Source organism: Neopelma chrysocephalum, unplaced genomic scaffold (assembly GCF_003984885.1).
Source record: "Neopelma chrysocephalum unplaced genomic scaffold, ASM398488v2 Primary Assembly neopelma1_96770, whole genome shotgun sequence".
NCBI lineage: Eukaryota > Metazoa > Chordata > Aves > Passeriformes > Pipridae > Neopelma > Neopelma chrysocephalum.
The window spans coordinates 1,043,679-1,061,212 of NW_020925414.1; the positions used below are offsets into that span (position 1 = coordinate 1,043,679).

Sequence of the window (17,534 nt, forward strand, 5' to 3'; positions counted from 1 at the left end):
GTGCTGTACCAGTAGGTTTTTGAGCTTTGGATTTGAGTCTGTCAGTGCTTTGCATCTACTTACTCCATCACAGGACAAGGTAGATGGACTGAAAAAAATGGAAAGAAAACATAGTATCATAGAATCCTTTAAGACCTATCTAATCTGAATCTCCCCTGTCTCATCTTAAGGCCATTTTCTCTTGTCCTCTCACTGTAGGCCTGGCAGAACAGGCCTACTACCTCACTACCACCTCACTACCACCTCCTTTCAGGTGGTCTTAGAGAGTGATGAGGTCCCCTTGAGCCTCCTCTTCTCTGTACTAAACAAACCCATCTCCCTCAACTGTTCTCATAAGACATGTTCTCTAGACCCTTCACGAGCCTTGTTGCCCGTCTCTGGACAGGTTCCAGCACCTCAAAGCCCTTTTTAAAGTGAGTGGCCCAGAACTGAATGCAGCACTCGATGTGCGGCCTCATCAGTGCTGAGTACAGGGATATGATAATGCCCTAGTCCTGGTGGCTGTATTCAGGAATACATTCATCTAGCGAGATAGAGTACACATTATTATGCTTTCTTGTCATTTGTAGGTGGAATATGAAGTGCCCTTGATGCCAAGCAGTAGAAGATACTTGACTAGGTAGATCTGGCTCCTTGGCCGGGCGTTCATTTTATAGATCTGGCTGCACTGTGCTTATTTGGCCTGTATGCTGCTATTAGAAATCTGGCTGGTCTGTTTATATTTTATTTTTACTCTTAAATTGTTTTATTGTACCAGGCAAATGAGCAGGATAGCAATTCAGACAGTTCAATAGTTGTCTTTTTACCTTTCTACCTGTTTGCACAGCTAGTCCATATAACCATTGTGCAGTTGTTGGCAAGTTGCTTAATAAAGGGCAAATCATTGTTCGCTTATAATTGAGACGTGTCATTAAGATATTTTGTGTTATAGTCATCTACTGTGTATTCCATACAGCTGTTCCTTTCAGACTCTCAAGAATAAGGAAAATTCTATTTAGTATGAAAAGCAGTGTTTACATAAAGGTCAATTTATGATGATCAGCAATAAATGTAAGATTTGGAAACGCTGAGGAGATGATAACAAGCTTCAGATTCTAGAAGAGGAAGTGTCTGGAATGGGAGCTATCTGATAAGATTGCTGGAAGTTAGTATTCTTGGATAAGCATAGCTTATTACTTCACTTTTATGATAAAGACTCCACAGAATCTTTAGTACTGCTGGTTCTCCACCCCTTTTAAAACTGTACTGTGTGGAGATTTTCCACTTACTTTTCCCTAAATGCTTTAAAGATGTCCCTAGAGAAGCAAACTAGTATTTCAGTTCATTTCCCATAACTTGTGAGTGATTAGTAAGTAACAGCTTTCCATTTAATCTTGTTCTTTGTGACTATGCACAAGACAGCAGGTGAAGGCTTCTACAGAGACTGTCCTGTCTGCCATCAGCATTCAGTCCGTCTGCAAACATCAGCTTAACGTGCCATTTTAATTACACTGGTGTGCTTTGGTGTGATTTAGAACTTGCTCCAATAGAAAAAAAATGAAAAGCCTCAGGATTTGAGAAATCTACCAAATGCTATTCTGGGGAGAGAAAGTGACTTCAGATGGAGGTTGGCACTAATATACATATTAGAAAAACTATTGAAAAGTTTAAAGTAATAGATTGTCACTGATGGTTTGAGGACAGTAAAATGTACTTCTAAAGTTGTGACATAGATGAGAATCCTAATGAAACAAATATTTTGGTTACTTTACAAAAAGTATTTAGATAAAAACAATTTTAATGTTTAATATTTGATTTTATTGTAAACTGCCAAACTTTTCTTGTTCTTGTGAAGCTTGCACTGCAGAAATTTTCCAGGCTTCGGCTGAGGAAGGTACTTGACTTTTAACCTTAAAATCTGCTTAAAGTCAACAAGATTTTAGCATGAAATCACGGAGATAAGGGAAATGGATATTCAAATGCTTTTTGTGAACACAGTTTTTGTAGATAATTATGCAAGCCAGCAGATAGTAAAGAACAGCAAATTGCTTTCCTTGCTGATGTTTGCAACCAAAATGTGGGAAGATGGGGTGCATCAGGCAGTGTGTAAAATGGTTTGTCGCTCTTGAACTTCACCTCAGGATTTTCAAAAGCCTGTAGGACCAAGCTAACTGGTTTTATTTATTAATTGTCGTTGCTGCTTGTTAATACTGCAGGTTACTTCAAGTTTTATTAGTTCAGCCTGTGGAAAGTAGTTTTTCTCCAACTAACAGATTTCTGGGAAATTTTCTTTTACTTTGGTAAACTCATCACTACAAATGTGGATGCTTTTTGGTTGACTAAGCTAGATTTTTTTTTCTTTAGCTTCTTATTCTTAAGAAGGATAAGTTTGAGATTAATAGAAGACAAAGATACTTTTTAAAATATATTTTTATATTAACCTTTTATAGAAGTATATAGTCTTTTCTAGGACACACTTTTCTTTTAAGATAAAACATGAAATTGTCACATCACTGACCTGATACCTGTAGTGGCAAATCTGTTGAGGATCTCAGCTAGCTTCTGCATGCAGAGATCCCATTTACTTTTTCCAAAAACAAGAAGAACAGAACCTGGGGTTATCAGCCTGAAGTAAAACTAAGGATGGTTACAATGGTAGGACCTAGTCTATTAGAGAGGGTAAATGACTGAAAAGTTCTGTAATTCAGATGATGGTAATTGCACGTGAGAGAAACAATTTTTCTAAGTCTCTTTTTACAACTGGAGCATTTGTGGAACCCCAGCCTGAGGTATTTTCACCTGCAAAGCCTGCTGAAGCAGCCTTTTGCCACCCACAGTGGCTTCTGTTTGTGTTGGTGGAACTGTTGGGGGCAAAGCAGTGAACCTGATTGGTAATAAAGGTGTGCTTAAAATAGCTGATTACCATTGTCTGTTAAAAATAACCTCACAAAAGAGTTTTTTATTGGTTTTTCAGTCATGCTAATGTAGATCAGGGTAATCATACTATCATTATAACTACGCAGGATTTTTTTTATATTTCTGAGCGAGTGCAGATTTCTCATGTAGTTACTGTATCACTGGTATATGGAAAATAGTGTTATTTCACAAGAATTATTTCTGTGTCTTACAGATGTATCAAGCAGTCACTTGTATTTTTTATTTAATAAGGGTTTTAGTAGAAATTCATAATTATGACTGTTAGATTTAAATGTACTTATCTCCTTTTATGGGGCAAAAATGTGGTCTGTTCTTTGCTCTTTTTGTAAAGTGGTTTATTGTTCACCTTCTGGAAACTCACTGGTTCAGTTTATTTCTGGAAATACTGATAAGGAAATGAAACTCTCACTGGACCAGAATGGTATAAAATATGTCCTGTGTTTTATCTGATTTTGTCAATATGAAAGATACTCTACTTGCTTTGCAAGGTTCTTCTTTCCTCTTTGTTAGCTCATAAGGTCTCTGTGAGTTAATTTCAGATAGTATTTCCATCTGCTGTTCCTGTGACAGGCTGGAGAGCAAGAAGGTTATGTTGAAAATTTGTTCCTGTCTCTTCATGGGAACAATATTGAAAATGTAAATATTTTTCTCCCACTGTAAGAGAGAATAGAGGGAGTAACCCTTATCAAATGCATGTCTTGCTCAACACTACATGCCATAATGCAGCAATGACAGCTCTCTGGTTAGAGAAGGCTTCCAAGTCTTAACAGCAATCAAAAAAAAGAAAAAATACTGTGAATATTAATTCCAGACACTAATCTTCCTTCTCCCCATCTTTATATCTTTCTAGTTTATGTGGACAAGAAATGGTAGTAAATGCTGAATGCCCTGTTGGGATAGGCTGTGTTAAGAAGAGTGTTCACTCTGAAATTTTTGGCAGTGTAAACAGGGAGCACTGTATAGCAGCTATATTTTTCAGATTTTTAATTCTTGACTTCTAATTTTTAAAGTTCTTTACTAAATTATTTCTGTAGTGAGTTGTTTATGGTCATGTTCTTGATTTTTAACATTATCAGCTTAATCCAGTCATTCTTTTGCAACCCAAATCTTGGAAAGCTTGAAAGGGTGCTCCTGATAAGTTGGCTTACAATTTCTCAAGAAGTGAAGTGGTTGCCACACAAAGTAGTTCATTGATTTCTGAGAACTTTTAATTGATATATGCAGATGCTTCTCATGTGTCCAGGCAGTTCTTATCCAGAGGGATAGAAAAGCTTGGAAAATTATTCTGGTTTTTAAAAAACATTCAGAAAAAAATCTGTTGCAACTGTCTTGTTGAAGATTTGGGGTGGGAGGGACTGGCTCTTTGAAGAGATGAGAAGGAGGATTACTTTGCAGAAAGGAGGCTGGAGAAATGGGACAGTAATTCTCCAACAGCAACAAAGTCATGGACACAGTGGGTGTTTGAAAGTGAATTCTTGATGCCTGTTCAAGGCAGTCTTTCTCAACAACTTTTTTTGCACCTCTGATTAGTTAGGCTTTTGCCTGATCTTCTGCATGAGTGGCTGGTGTTCCTTCCTTTCTCTGATATGAAGCTTTTCCTGTGGAGCCAAGGGAGAGGCTTCCTCAGAGACTGAGAGATACTGAGGCAGATGATGGTGTACCCTGGCTCGTTGAAGACAAGGTTGATGTATTGTGACAGGAGGATCTAGGGCAGAGGGTGAACCAAGTGCTTCACAGTATTTTTAATAAAGAAAGAAAAGTAATTGGTCTGGGATCGGAAGTAATTGGTGGCACAGGGGTTGAGCAGAGAAAGGCATTGCAAGAGGAGCAAACCATCATGGAGAAAATGTAAATTAAAATTGATTTGCATCTTATTATATCTTGGCAACAAGCAAAATTCAGGATAGTTGAACACTTGACAGTGTGTAAGCTCTTTGAGAGCAAGTTTGGAAGGAAAGGCCCACCTTTTTCCATTTTCTTTTCAGTAATATATCCCATCTTCCTTCCCCTCCTGTTCTTTGCATCCCTCCACAATATGTATCTGACAAGTGTCTTTAGGTAAGCAGTAATTGACTCCTCAATAATCATGGCAGTTTTTATTATTTGCTGTAAAAGGCTGATGGTCTACTCATGTTTTCAGTGTACTTAGTATAAAAGAACAACTGTATTTTGCTATAAGGTTTCCTAAAGCAAGTGCAAAATCTGTATCTTGCTGCTAGGTAAATGAAGGAAGGGCATCCAGGTGATTGCTCCCTGTTAGATGTGAGTCTGTTGATAGCCTTGGATAGTCAGTGTAGACTAATGCACCCTGCAGAACTCACTGGCTGTGCTGACAGTGTAACACACTAAAGCTAGTATAGTTTCATTTAATTGGAAGAAGTAACAGTTCCAGTTTTCAGAAAAAATAAGCTTCTCAGAACTCTTGATTTCAAATGTGTTGCATAGAGAATACTGAGAAAACAGGAATTTCTGAAACTTGGACAAAGATGTGTTTATGAGATGAAGGAACAGGAAAAATTCACCATTTGTGCCAGAACAGAATTTGTACTTTAACTGCTTTGTCTTAGTAGAATGATCTTATTTTCAAATTGTAAAATGCTGATCATGTGTTTAAAATAAAAATTGCCACATCCGCAACTGGCTCAAATATCGCCTTTCAAGTAAGTCTGCTTTATATAATCCCTGAAATAACTGGGTTTTTCAGGTTTTAAATCACTCCTTCTTCACAGTTGAATTCTGGTAATTTTAAAAAAGCCTTTAAAGTAAATCTGGAGGAATTGTTTGGTCTTTCTTGGCATGTTCTGTGCATTTATTATATCATAGTTGTATGAAGTTCATTGTTTTCTCATTTTATGATCGCATTTAAGTGAGGGTGTGACACGATTCTGTTCTTTCAGATAGTTTTTAACCTTACAAGCACACAGCAAAGTTTTGCTTTCATTGGGTCTAAAGAAAAAGCTGTGTTATATTTGGTTAGCATCAGCAAAAGAAGTTCTGTCATCTTTTTTTGATGTATCAGATCAGAAGCATCTCTAGAAACTTGAGCTTTCCTCTGAACACTGCAGCTCAGCTGTTGATGTTTTAATTTCTGTTAGTAGAAACCCATTTGTATAATTTCAGAACTGACTAATTTTACACAGACATTTCATAATCTAATTTAAGAGGTATTTCTGCTCTGAGATACATCACTTGAGGTGAAAACCTATGTTTGTATTTATGATTCACACACAGATTTAAGCTAGAATGACTAAATGAGTATGTGGCTGGGGAAAGCAAAACACAGAATCATAGAATCAACTGAATTGGAAAAGACCTCCGAGATCATCAAGTCCAACCCTTGACCCAACACCACCGTGGTTACTAGACCATGGCACTAAGTGCCAAATCGATCGAGTTTCATCTTAGAAACCTCCAGGGACAGAGAATCCACCACTCCTCTGGGCAGCCCATTCCAATACCTGATTACCCTCTCTGTAAAAAATTTCTTCCTAATATCTAACCTGAACCTCTCCTGACAGAGCTTAAGCCCTTTTGTCTTACTAATAGCTGCCTGGGAGAAGAGACCAACCCCCACCTGGCTACAACCTCCTTTCAGGTAGTTGTAGAGAGTGATGAGGTCTCCCCTGAGCCTCCTCTTCTCCAGGCTAAACAATGCCAGCTCCCTCAGCCTCTCCTCACAGGACCTGTGCTCCAGTCCCTTTGCCAGCCTTGTTGCTCTTCTCTGGACCTGCTCCAGCACCTCAATATCCTTCCTGAACTGAGGGGCCCAGAACTGGACACAGTACTCCAGGTGTGGCCTCACCAGTGCTGAGTACAGGGCAAGAATCACTTCCCTGCTCCTGCTGCCCACACTGTTCCTGATCCAGGCCAGGATGCCACTGGCCTTCTTGGCCACCTGGGCACACTGCTGGCTCATGCTCAGCTTCCCATCAATCCAAACTCCCAGGTCCCTTTCTGCCTGGCTGCTCCCCAGCCACTCTGTGCCCAGCCTGTAGCGCTGCATGGGGTTGTTGTGGCCAAAGTGCAGGACCCGGCACTTGGCCTTGTTGAACCTCATCCCATTGGAATCAGCCCAACTCTCCAGCCTGTCCAGGTCCCTCTGCAGAGCCCTCCTGCCTTCCAGCAGATCAACACTCCCCCCCAGCTTGGTGTCATCTGCAAATTTGCTAATGGTACACTCAATCCCCTCATCTAAATCATCGATAAAGATATTCAACAGAACTGGGCCCAACACTGATCCCTGGGGGACACCACTGCTGCCAACTGGATGCAGCACTGTTCACCACCACTCTCTGGGCCCGGCCCTCCAGCCAGTTCCTAACCCAGCACAGAGTGCCCCTGTCCAAGCTGTGGGCTGCCAGCTTTTCCAGGAGAATGCTGTGGGAGATGGTGTCAAAGGCTTTGTTGAAGTCCAGACAGACCACATCCACAGCCTTCCCCTCATCCACCAGGTGGGTCACCTGCCCATAAAAGGAGATCAGGTTGGTCAGACAGGACCTGTCCTTCCTAAACCCGTACTGGCTGGTTCTGAGCCCTTGTCCATCCTGTAGGTGCTGTGTGATTGCACTGAGGATGATCTGCTCCATTACCCTGCCGGGCACTGAGGTCAGGCTGACAGGCCTGTAGTTTCCCAGGTCCTCCGTGCAGACCTTTTTGTGGATGGGCGTGACATTCGCCAACTTTCAATCATCTGGGACCTCCCCAGAGAGCCAGGACTGTTGGTAAATGATGGAGAGCGGCTTGGCGGGCTCTTCCACCAGTTCCCTCATCACCCTTGGATGGATCCCATCTGGTCCCATAGACTTGTGAGGATCCAAGTGGCTCAGCAGGTTGCTTTTGAAAACTGAGGCAAAGGTGTTAAGTACCTCAGCCTTTTCCTCATCTTTGGTGACTATGTCCCCTGCCGTGTCCAACAAAGTATGGAGCTTTTCCTCGCCCCTCCTTTTGCTATTGATGTATTTGTAGAAGGACTTCTTGTTATCCTTCACAGAAGTAGCTAGATTAAGTTCAAAGTGTGCCTCTGTCTCTCTGATTTTCTTTCTACATGACCTAACTGTATTCCTAAACTCTTCCTTAGTAGCCAGCCCTTTTTTCCATAATCAGCAGGCTCTCTTTTTTCCCCTAATTTCCTTCAAAATCTTCTTGTTCAGTCAGGCTGGACACCTTCCCTGCCGGCTCACCTTTTGGCACACTGAGACAAGCCTGCTCCTGTGCGTTCAAGACTTGCTTCTTGAAGCATGTTCATCCCTCCTGAACCCCTTTGTTTTCAAGGGCTGTTTCCCAAGGTACCCTCTGAACCAGTCTTCTGAATAGGCCAAAATCTGCCCTCCGGAAGTCCAGGGTAGCAGTTTTTTTGATGGCCCTCTTTGCATCCCTGAGTATTGAAAACTCTCTTATTTCATGGTCACTGTGCCCCAGACGGCCTCCAATCACCACATCTCCCACCAGCCCCTCTCTGTGAACAGCAGGTCTAGCAGGGCCCCACCCCTGGTAGGCTCATTTACCAGCTGGAGCAGGAAATTATCCTCTATACACTCTAGGAATCTCCTAGACTGCCTCTTCTCTGCTCTGTTGAGTTTCCAGCAGACATTCGGCAGGTTAAAGTCACCCACAAGAACAAGGGCTGGCGATTTTGAGACATGTGCCAGCTGCTTGTAGAATAATTCATCACCCTCATCATCCTGATTGGGTAGTCTATAACAGACTCCCACCAGGATGTCAGCCTTGCTGGCCTTCCCCCTGATTCTGATCCACAGGCACTCAACCTTATTGTTACTGACTTCAAGTTCTGCAGTCAAGAGACTCTCTAACATACAGAGCCACCCTTCTACCTCTCCTACCTTGCCTGTCCCTTCTGAAGAGCTTGTAGCCATCCATGGCAGCACTCCAGTCATGCGAGTCATCCCACCACGTTTCTGTGATGGTGACTACATCATAGTTTTCTTGCTGCACAATGGCTTCCAGCTCCTCTTGTTTGTTACCCATACTGTGTGCATTGGTGTACATACACTTCAGCTGGGCTGCTGATTTCACTTTCACTCTGGCTTTCCACCCTTAGGCTCATCTCTGGAGAGCCTGGTTTCAGCCTCTTCCCCCTTCAAACCTAGGTTAAAGCCCTCCTGATCAGCCCTGACAACTTAACGGGCTAGAGTCCTTTTGTCCTTGCTAGATAGATGAAACGCATCTAACTCTAGCAGGGTATCTACCATAGAATTTGCCCCATGGTCGAAAAAACCAAAATTCTGCCAGTGGCACCAGTCCTTTAGCCACCTATTGGTAAGACAGGTTTATCTACTCCTCTCCTCGTTTATCCTTGCTACTACAGTAACTGAGGAGAACACCACCTGTGCTCCTGTCCCATTAACTAATCAACCCAGCTCCTTGAAGTCCTTTTTAATTAGCCTCTTTCATTAATGTCATCACTGCCAGCCTGGACCACCAGCAGTGGATAATAATCAGAGGGCTGGATTAGCTCAGGGAGTCTCCTGCTAATATCCCTCACCTGGACCCTGGGAAGGCTGCAGACTTCACTGTGGGATGGGTCCAGTTGGCATATAGGGCTATCAGTTCCCCTCAGAAGGGAGTCACCAACTACAACTACCCTTCTTTTTTTCTTTATAGCTGTGGTTGTAATCTGTCAGGTAGATGGGGTGCAACCGGGAGACCCTCCAGACAGATCCTCTTCTTGACTGCCCTCTGCCTGACTCTCTGGGTCCAGGGCCTCATTCCTGTTCTTTAAGGGCACCGTGGGAGCTGATGTGGGTAGGGAGGGGATTCCTTTACCTCTTTGATTGGGGACCTGTTTCCATTCCTCCCCATCTACTTGGTTTGCTCCATCTGCCTGATGGAGGGGCAGGGCTTCACCATCTCCTGCTGGACCCTTCTTTTGGGGTCGAAAAGGGTATGACTCCACCAGACTATTTCCCTTTCCCTAATATTTCTTGGCCTCTCCACGTCTTATTTGAGCTCTGCACAGCAAATCGTTCACCTGCTCGCATCATTGCGGGCATCTCTCACACTGTCCTCTGGTACTGATGCCAGGCTCAGACATGTGCAGCCGGTGACCTGAACAGCTGCATCTTTCCTGGGGGTTCTGTCTGGGTTACTGCACACCCCCTGAGAGCAGCAGAAACGGCTTTTGCTTGTTTGGAAACCACTGCTGGGTTGAGTTGAGTTGCAGGAAAAAGCAAGAAAAAAAAACCAAAACCCACAGCCACACACCTACCTCACAACCCAGCAGAGAGAGCTGGGAAGGTGGCTGTGCCCTTTCTGCTCCCCCTGCCTGTGTGAACTGCCCGCCACGCTCCGGATCGCCTGCCCTCCCTGGGGCATTTTAAATCTCCTGGTAATGAGCTCGGCTCCACCCCCTGGTCAGCTGATTAGGCCTCGCAGGGCAGCTGGACCCTCTCTGTGCCAGACCGCCCCCCCGAAGAGCGGCTCATCTGAGACCCTCCTGGTGGCACGGGGGGCTTCTTGTGCGACCCTGCCAGGACTCCCCCTGGCGATCAGCTCATCTGAGATCCCCCCACAAGCACCAGGATCATTCCATGGGGGTCTTTGCACCGGTGGGGGGGGAGCTTTCTACGACCCCTGTGACACAATCAGGACCCTCTTGCACAAGGAGCTCATCATGAGACCCCCCCCCCCCCCGGGGCCCCCCCGGTGCAGACCCCCCCCGAGAGGAGACCCCTCTGGGACCCCCCCCCCCCCCCCGAGCACGAGGGGCTTTGCAGGACCCCCATGTGACACAACATTAGGCTGTATGATTTATCTTTAACTTGTCTTACATGTAATTGTGTTGTTACTTTCATACTATAAAGATATGCTGAAGGCTTTTCTGTAACAGCTGGGGTTTTTTTCTGAGGTGAAATAATCATGCAGTGAGTATGAATCTGGCATTTGTAAAGTAATGTCATAAGGCTCTATTTCACTTAAAGCAAATGGGATTACAGTATTCTTAAATCTTGTACATGTGAAGGAGTACTTAGAGTCAAACTGTCTCTCATTAAATCTGATGTCAGTGCATCAGTGGATGTAGGTCATGAATTCCTGACAGTGCATTTAAAATTGAAAAAAAAGTATGTATATTGTGGAATTGTCATTTAAAATCCAATAGACTTGGCGTAATCAGGGAGAGCACTTGATCTGAATTTCAGCATTTGCATTTATAAACTCATCATCAGCTGACTTTATTAATAGCCTATGCTTTTTTTATTTTTTTATTATGGGAATATCTCTGCTAGATACCTTATTGTATAGGGAAAGGCAAATAAATTAGTTGCAAGAAGATATAATTCGTTTTAAGTAAAGCAGTTTTTGAGCTTAAAAAACGGTGCAGAGGAGCATGCTTTCTAGTGTCCACCCTGTCTGAGCTCCTTAAATGTCTGATAGAATATGTGGAACTTAGGGCAGTCATAAAGTTCCATGAAAAATATGTCTTGAAACATCCTCATTTTCTTGTTATATTTTAAAGTTATGTAAAATGTTCAATCCTAACTGAATTTACTCATTGGCCTTGTTGAAATGACAATGCTTATTTAGTAATCCCTTGTATTTTGTGTGTATGTCACCCTTAAATGAACAGGAAATACAAAACCATTGCAAACTGTTGCACATCTTTTATTTTACTTTCAGATTAGATTTCACTTGTCATTTTATTCACCATCATGCAACTCTGTGGATTATGTCTCTGAGGATCTAGTAGTATTTTTAGCAGACCTTGCTATTTTTCTGTCTTATTATTGATTATGTTAGATTGGTGGAGGTAGTGAGGTATGTTGTCATAAGCTTTTCAGGAATCGAGGAAGTATGATAATCCATGTACTTGTTAACACCTTCAAAGAGCTGTGAAATATTTTTGAGATCAAACTTGGTTTTTATAAAAGCCTATTTGTGTTGCTGTTCTGCTGTATTCTGTCCAGCTGCCTATTGCTTCTGTTTTCCATTCCTCTTGGTGCACAGAAATTGTAATTTTCTGCTTCATAATTCCTGGATTTCCCTTGGATCCTTTCTGAAGAATTGTCAGGCCGATTTGATACTGGTGCTATTTGGATGAAAGGTTATGCACTGCAGTTGGGCAGTTTCATACTTCAGAAGTGTTGGTCTCTGGCACCTGATTTCCGTGGCTTATTTGGTATATCAGGATAGCCTTCTGTGCTGACACTTAAGTGAGACACCATTTCTCAGGCTTGCCCTTTCCTTGGAGAGGCTGTAGTTCTGGGGTCTCCTAGATCTTCCTTGGACACTGTTCAACTGTGTTGTGTGTTCTTTGACAGCTGGTTGGTTTAATGCATATCAGTTAAATGTTTGCTCTTTTATGATAACAAGGTTGTCCACTTGGGTAAGACCATAGTAAAGCCGTGGTGAACCAGGCCAAAGGTGCATTTACTTAGTTCAGTACCCCTTTTTGACAGAGGACAGTAGTGGAAGTTCTTAGAAAATAAGAGTGGGTAAAGAAGGTAGTGATGTGATATTTCCCAACAATGCTTTCTCAGCATCCTTTCTTCTTAGGTCAATCAAAATACCTGTACCTACCACATTGTAAAAGAATTGAACTTCACAGAATCCCAGAATGTCTGAGGTTAAAAGGGACCTCTAGAGGTCATCTTGTCCAAGCTCTCAGCTCAAGCAGGGCATCTAGATCAAGGTGTCCAAGGTCCAGATGGGTTTCGTGTATGTCTGTAATAGGAGAGTCCACAACCTCACTCAAGCTACCTGAAAATTATGTTGATTTTATGAGACATAAGTTAAAGAAGTTGGTGTCTTCCCAAGACACCAATGTGATCAGTAAGTCTTAAAAGACTTGCAAATAAGATGTTTTCAGTGTTAAAATACTGGATTGTTTCAAATAGTTAAGTAACTATTAATTTGAAGTTAAAATAATGGAATCCAAATTGTAAACCATAGGAAACATCTAAGTTTTTTGCTTGGAATTTACATTTCAGTAAAATCTAATTTATAATATTATAGATATGGTAAGTATCTATACAGTATAAATAGTTTTACATGTTCAGCATAATAAAATTGCTTAGGATTTGTTGAGACACAGTCTAAATTCAAGACAAGTTGTACAGTTCATCAAAGCATCTCCTCATATAAAACACTGCATCATAATATATTTGATATGTTCTTCTATGCTGCAATGAATATACTTTTTTAAATGGACAGTGTTCTTGTATCTTTTTAGGGTTCACCTGATCCCTTAAACAGTGCTTTCCACCTGACATACAACATGGTATTGAACTTGCTTCGAGTAGAGGAAATTAACCCTGAATACATGTTAGAAAAATCCTTCTATCAGTTCCAACATTACAGAACTATTCCAGAAATAGTAGAAAGTAAGTATTGCTGCATATTGTTCTCACGTGAGGTCTAAAAGATGGTGCACTGTGAGGTTGGGTAGTTACACTTCAGTAGGCTTATAGGAGTTCATACCTGTGCAGTGTTTGTCTTCCTTGCCAGGAGTTGCTACTGCATCATTTGTTGCTGTGTTACAGTTTCAGTAAGAGTAATTTCCTCTTGTTCTTAGGACCTATATTGATGTGCACTGTCAGTTTATGAAGAGAGCTTTCCTCTCTGAGTCAGACAAGAATGGTTGTCACATTGCTAAACTGTTGGGCTGGAAGAAGGAAAACCAACTTAAACATTTCTGTGGCTTGTTTGAGATGCAGGGAAGAAAAATCTACCTTTTAATATCTCATTACAGTCTGTAAAAAGAACTTAAGCACACTGCATTTGGAGTAGTGTAAAAGAAATGTTTGATTATAATACAAAGCTAAACTCAGAGAGGACTGAGACATTATTTGCATTGCACTGAGTAACATTTTGAGTCACGATCTTTAAATAGTGGGTTTTCATGAGCCAAAGTCAGTTTTCAGAGATCTCAGACAATGTTTGAGAGCAAGGCCTCTTTCAGTACTTAAGCCAGAAGAATCTTAGGAACGTGATAGGTAACTATGATTAATAAGCAGTCCATTAATTTATTTCTTAATTGAATATTAAGAGAGAAAGTGTGTAGTTGCATGTAGCTTTGACAGACATGCAGAAGGAGGGTTTCAATTACCTTTGCAGAGTTTCTGTTAGTTTGCAGGTGCTCAAGTAGTTAAATATAGTACTTATTTCTTTGGGACCTTCCTGTTCTGGTTGACATGCCAAGATCTTTAGTCTGTCATTCCAACATTGCTGTTTAAATAGAAAAATAGAGCTGAAGAACATTTTTCATAGTTTTTGGATGGTTTCAGTTTAGGCACCATACATTAGAATTTTGTAACCGCTTCAGCTGCAATTAAAAGCACGAAGGAGAGAATTGGCTCTTTAGATCACGGAGGAAAGTATGCCATGAGTATGGATGAATGGCTTATTTCTTTAAAAAGGTGGCATCTAAAAATAGGAAGCACTTCCCTGAGCTGTCTCTCAAGTCCAAGTGAAGTGGGATTTCTGGGCCACTTAGAAGCATTCAAATAACACACAAGAGAGTGAGTTGGTAGAGAGAAAAAGGAGACCTTTATAAAATCTGTCCTTGGTTTATGTTTACTAGTGGTATTACCAGTGTGAGAGAATGAATCATATTGCTTAGTTTTAGTGGGGCTTCTGTGCAAACCTAAATTAGTTATTCCTGGACAATTGGGTGTCTAGCCTTCTCCAGTTTCTGAAGCTTGTTTACTTAAGAAAAATAATGCTAGTATTTAATTTTCTATAAATAAATTTAGTAGACAAATTTATAGATTTCTAGTTTTCCAGAGAATGGATTATTGTAAATAGAAAATGGGTACCAAAAATGATCACAAAATATTAGTCATGTAGATCTGAAAGTGAAACATTGATTTCTAAATCTGCAAAGTTATAAATTTCCATGATATTTTACTTTTCATTATAGGGGTCAATAATTTGGAAGCACAGTACAACAAAATTGCAATTCCCAATGAAGAAAATGTGGTCATATACTACAGAATCCGACAGCAGCTTGCAAAACTGGGTAAAGATATTGAAGAGTATATTCATAAACCAAAGTACTGTTTGCCCTTTCTACAGCCAGGAAGACTGGTAAAGGTAATTTGATTTTTCTTTTTTCTTTTTTTTTCTTTTTTGGTTTGTTTTGGTTTGTTTTGGTTTTTTGGGGGTTTTTTTGTTTGTTTGTTTGGGGTTTTGTTTTGGTTTTTGGGAGGGGTTGTTTGTTTGTTTGGGGGTTTTTGTTTTTTTTTTTTTTATTTCAAATCTTTACCTATCTGTGAAATCTGCAGGATTCATTTTTGTCTGCCAGTTTAATATCTTGAAAAATTACATGCATCACACTAAGCCCCAGTTTTGACTTGTTGTGTTTACTTGCTAAACATTCAGTAATGCATTAAAAGAAATACTCTTTTCATAATGACTGCTGTTGTAAATATCAGAAATACAAAAAGTTATGCTTGCTAGGATGTGATTATATGTGATTATAACATCTTGTAATACTTCCAGGTGAAGAATGAAGGTGATGACTATGGATGGGGAGTGGTTGTTAATTTCTCTAAGAAATCAAATGTGAAGGTAAAATACACATTCTCTCCATTAGCAAAATATATACCTTACTGCTTTTTCTGAGACTAAGATAAAACTATTTTGTTTATATATAGTTTTCAAAGACAAAAAAATTTCCTTTCACCTCAAAATTTACAAAAAGCTTCGGCCTTCCTGAAGCGAAAGTGCAAAGAAAAAACGCTGTAGAAAATGGGACAAACCCCATGTCCTGTGTTCATTTTTAAAGTTTTGATGTACTTGTGGATGGAGCATTGAGGGTACAGACCCCGTCGCTTGTGGTTCCATGCAACTGAATCGAGTTTATTGAGAACACCACCACCTTATATATGCAGTTTGAACAGTAACATAGGATCTTCAACCAATCACATCCAAGTACTCCATGGAGCATGTGCAATAGTGTATAAGGAACTACAATTCCCAGAATGCCCTTTGGCATTCTTCCTGTGATGCAAACCGCCACAGTGGAGGAAGTGCTTGCTTGTTGCTTCCGAGACGTTGCAACTGCAGTTGTTTCTGAGACGTCTCCTGGTACACTAAGCTGCTCACGAGAAAGATTCTATGAGCGAGGCTTAAGAACATAGGGAGACTGACATTTGGCTCTATGTAGAAGGTTATCTTAAACTGGGGAACTGTGTCTTGAGTCCTAAGTTAGTGCATGAGACGTGAGATTGCTTGTCCTTTCAGACATTGCTGTAGAGTTGAAAGTTGAGAAATTAAAATACAAAGACAGCAAAACAATAGAAATGGATGTGGGGAAATTTGGAAGACAATACAGAGAGCAGTGATTTAATAGAAGCTTCGGTTTTCTATCTTCCTTTTGAAAGCCACATTTTTTTCTTTTTTCAGGTTAAAAAACTGGACTGTTACTGCTGTTGTTTAAACCTTTGCTTCTAGATTGCTTATTTCATAGAACCACATTAGTAGTAAACCAGATTTCCCCCAAACCCCAGCTTCCTATGTAAAACTGACAACTTCTGCGTCACTGGAGGCATTTCTTCAATCTTGTGTCTTATTTTCTCCACATATATATTTGCCTTCCCTATCTGGCCTTTCTCACTGTTGTACAAACCTTTGGGTTTGAACATTAGCTGTGAAAGTATGGTCTGTGTTGCAAGAGATGGTTCTGGCTCCAGCAGCACTTTTTTCATCAAGTCATTCTAGCAGCTGGGTTGAATTTTTCCTTCTGAATGTGTGGAAAGAATGACAGCAGGTGCTGGAAATTAAGGAACAGACCTAAAGTTATGTAACTTTTAAAATCAGTATGAAAGTACTAGTTTCTACGAGCAGAGGCAAAACAAATTACTTGAAGAAGCTGTTATTTACCCATTTTAATGGTCTATTCGGTGCATTTTTGTTTTGATATACAGATACCTTTCCCTGTTACTGTTTAATGTTGTAGTATACTTAGTTAGTACTGGAAAGATATCACTATTGTGCCATGTCTTTAAACCTTCATCCACTTGTAAGCTGAACCGTTCTTTGGATTTGCTTTTAGGAATTATGTTGAATTCAGTCTATATTACTAGTTTTTCCTCAGTTGTAAATTTTTCTGCACTGTATCATAGTTCTGAATTAAGTCCTTTTTTTAGTGAGGAATGTATGAATTAATATTGACCTTTAGGGTTATATTTTGTCTGTATTTCACTGAGTAATACTCTTTGTTCGTTCCACTGTGAGAGCATGAGTCATGTCAGTTTTGTTTATTGTTAGTTATATGTAGATACTTTTCCATCGTAATTTCGCACTTCAGTATTCCACAAAATTGTCAGTGCAAATAGCACTTTATCCGGAATTACAGTAGACAGAATAATTTGTTTCAAGCAGAGGTGCTTGCTATATATTGTACATTATAGTAGGCGGCAAAGTAACTGTTTGCTTTGGAATTCATAAAAAAACCAAATATTTTTGAGTGAGAAATGATATTTCCACTATATTGTGTTAGCAGTACGCTAGTGATATTGTTGTGCTGTTTACAGTCCACATTGCCATCTCATCCCTGATTTTAGGCATCAAATTTTTGTCTGTAAACAGTTATTGATACTAAAATTTGAGATGCTGGAATTCTGTCTTCCCTTTCAGATTATTATAATCCTTGTTTGTTT

General features: G+C 40.5%; 1 protein-coding gene across 1 annotated transcript in view; it reads left to right on the forward strand.

Annotated features, from left to right (window-relative positions):
• The window catches only part of MTREX (Mtr4 exosome RNA helicase), a 43,640-nt gene that overhangs the window by 15,313 nt on the left and 10,793 nt on the right, over positions 1 to 17,534 (forward strand). The window contains exons 16-18 of the mRNA XM_027709347.1: positions 13,103 to 13,253; positions 14,792 to 14,964; positions 15,373 to 15,441. Of these exons, the coding sequence (XP_027565148.1) occupies positions 13,103 to 13,253; positions 14,792 to 14,964; positions 15,373 to 15,441 (393 nt within the window). The remainder of the gene's footprint in view (positions 1 to 13,102; positions 13,254 to 14,791; positions 14,965 to 15,372; positions 15,442 to 17,534) is intronic.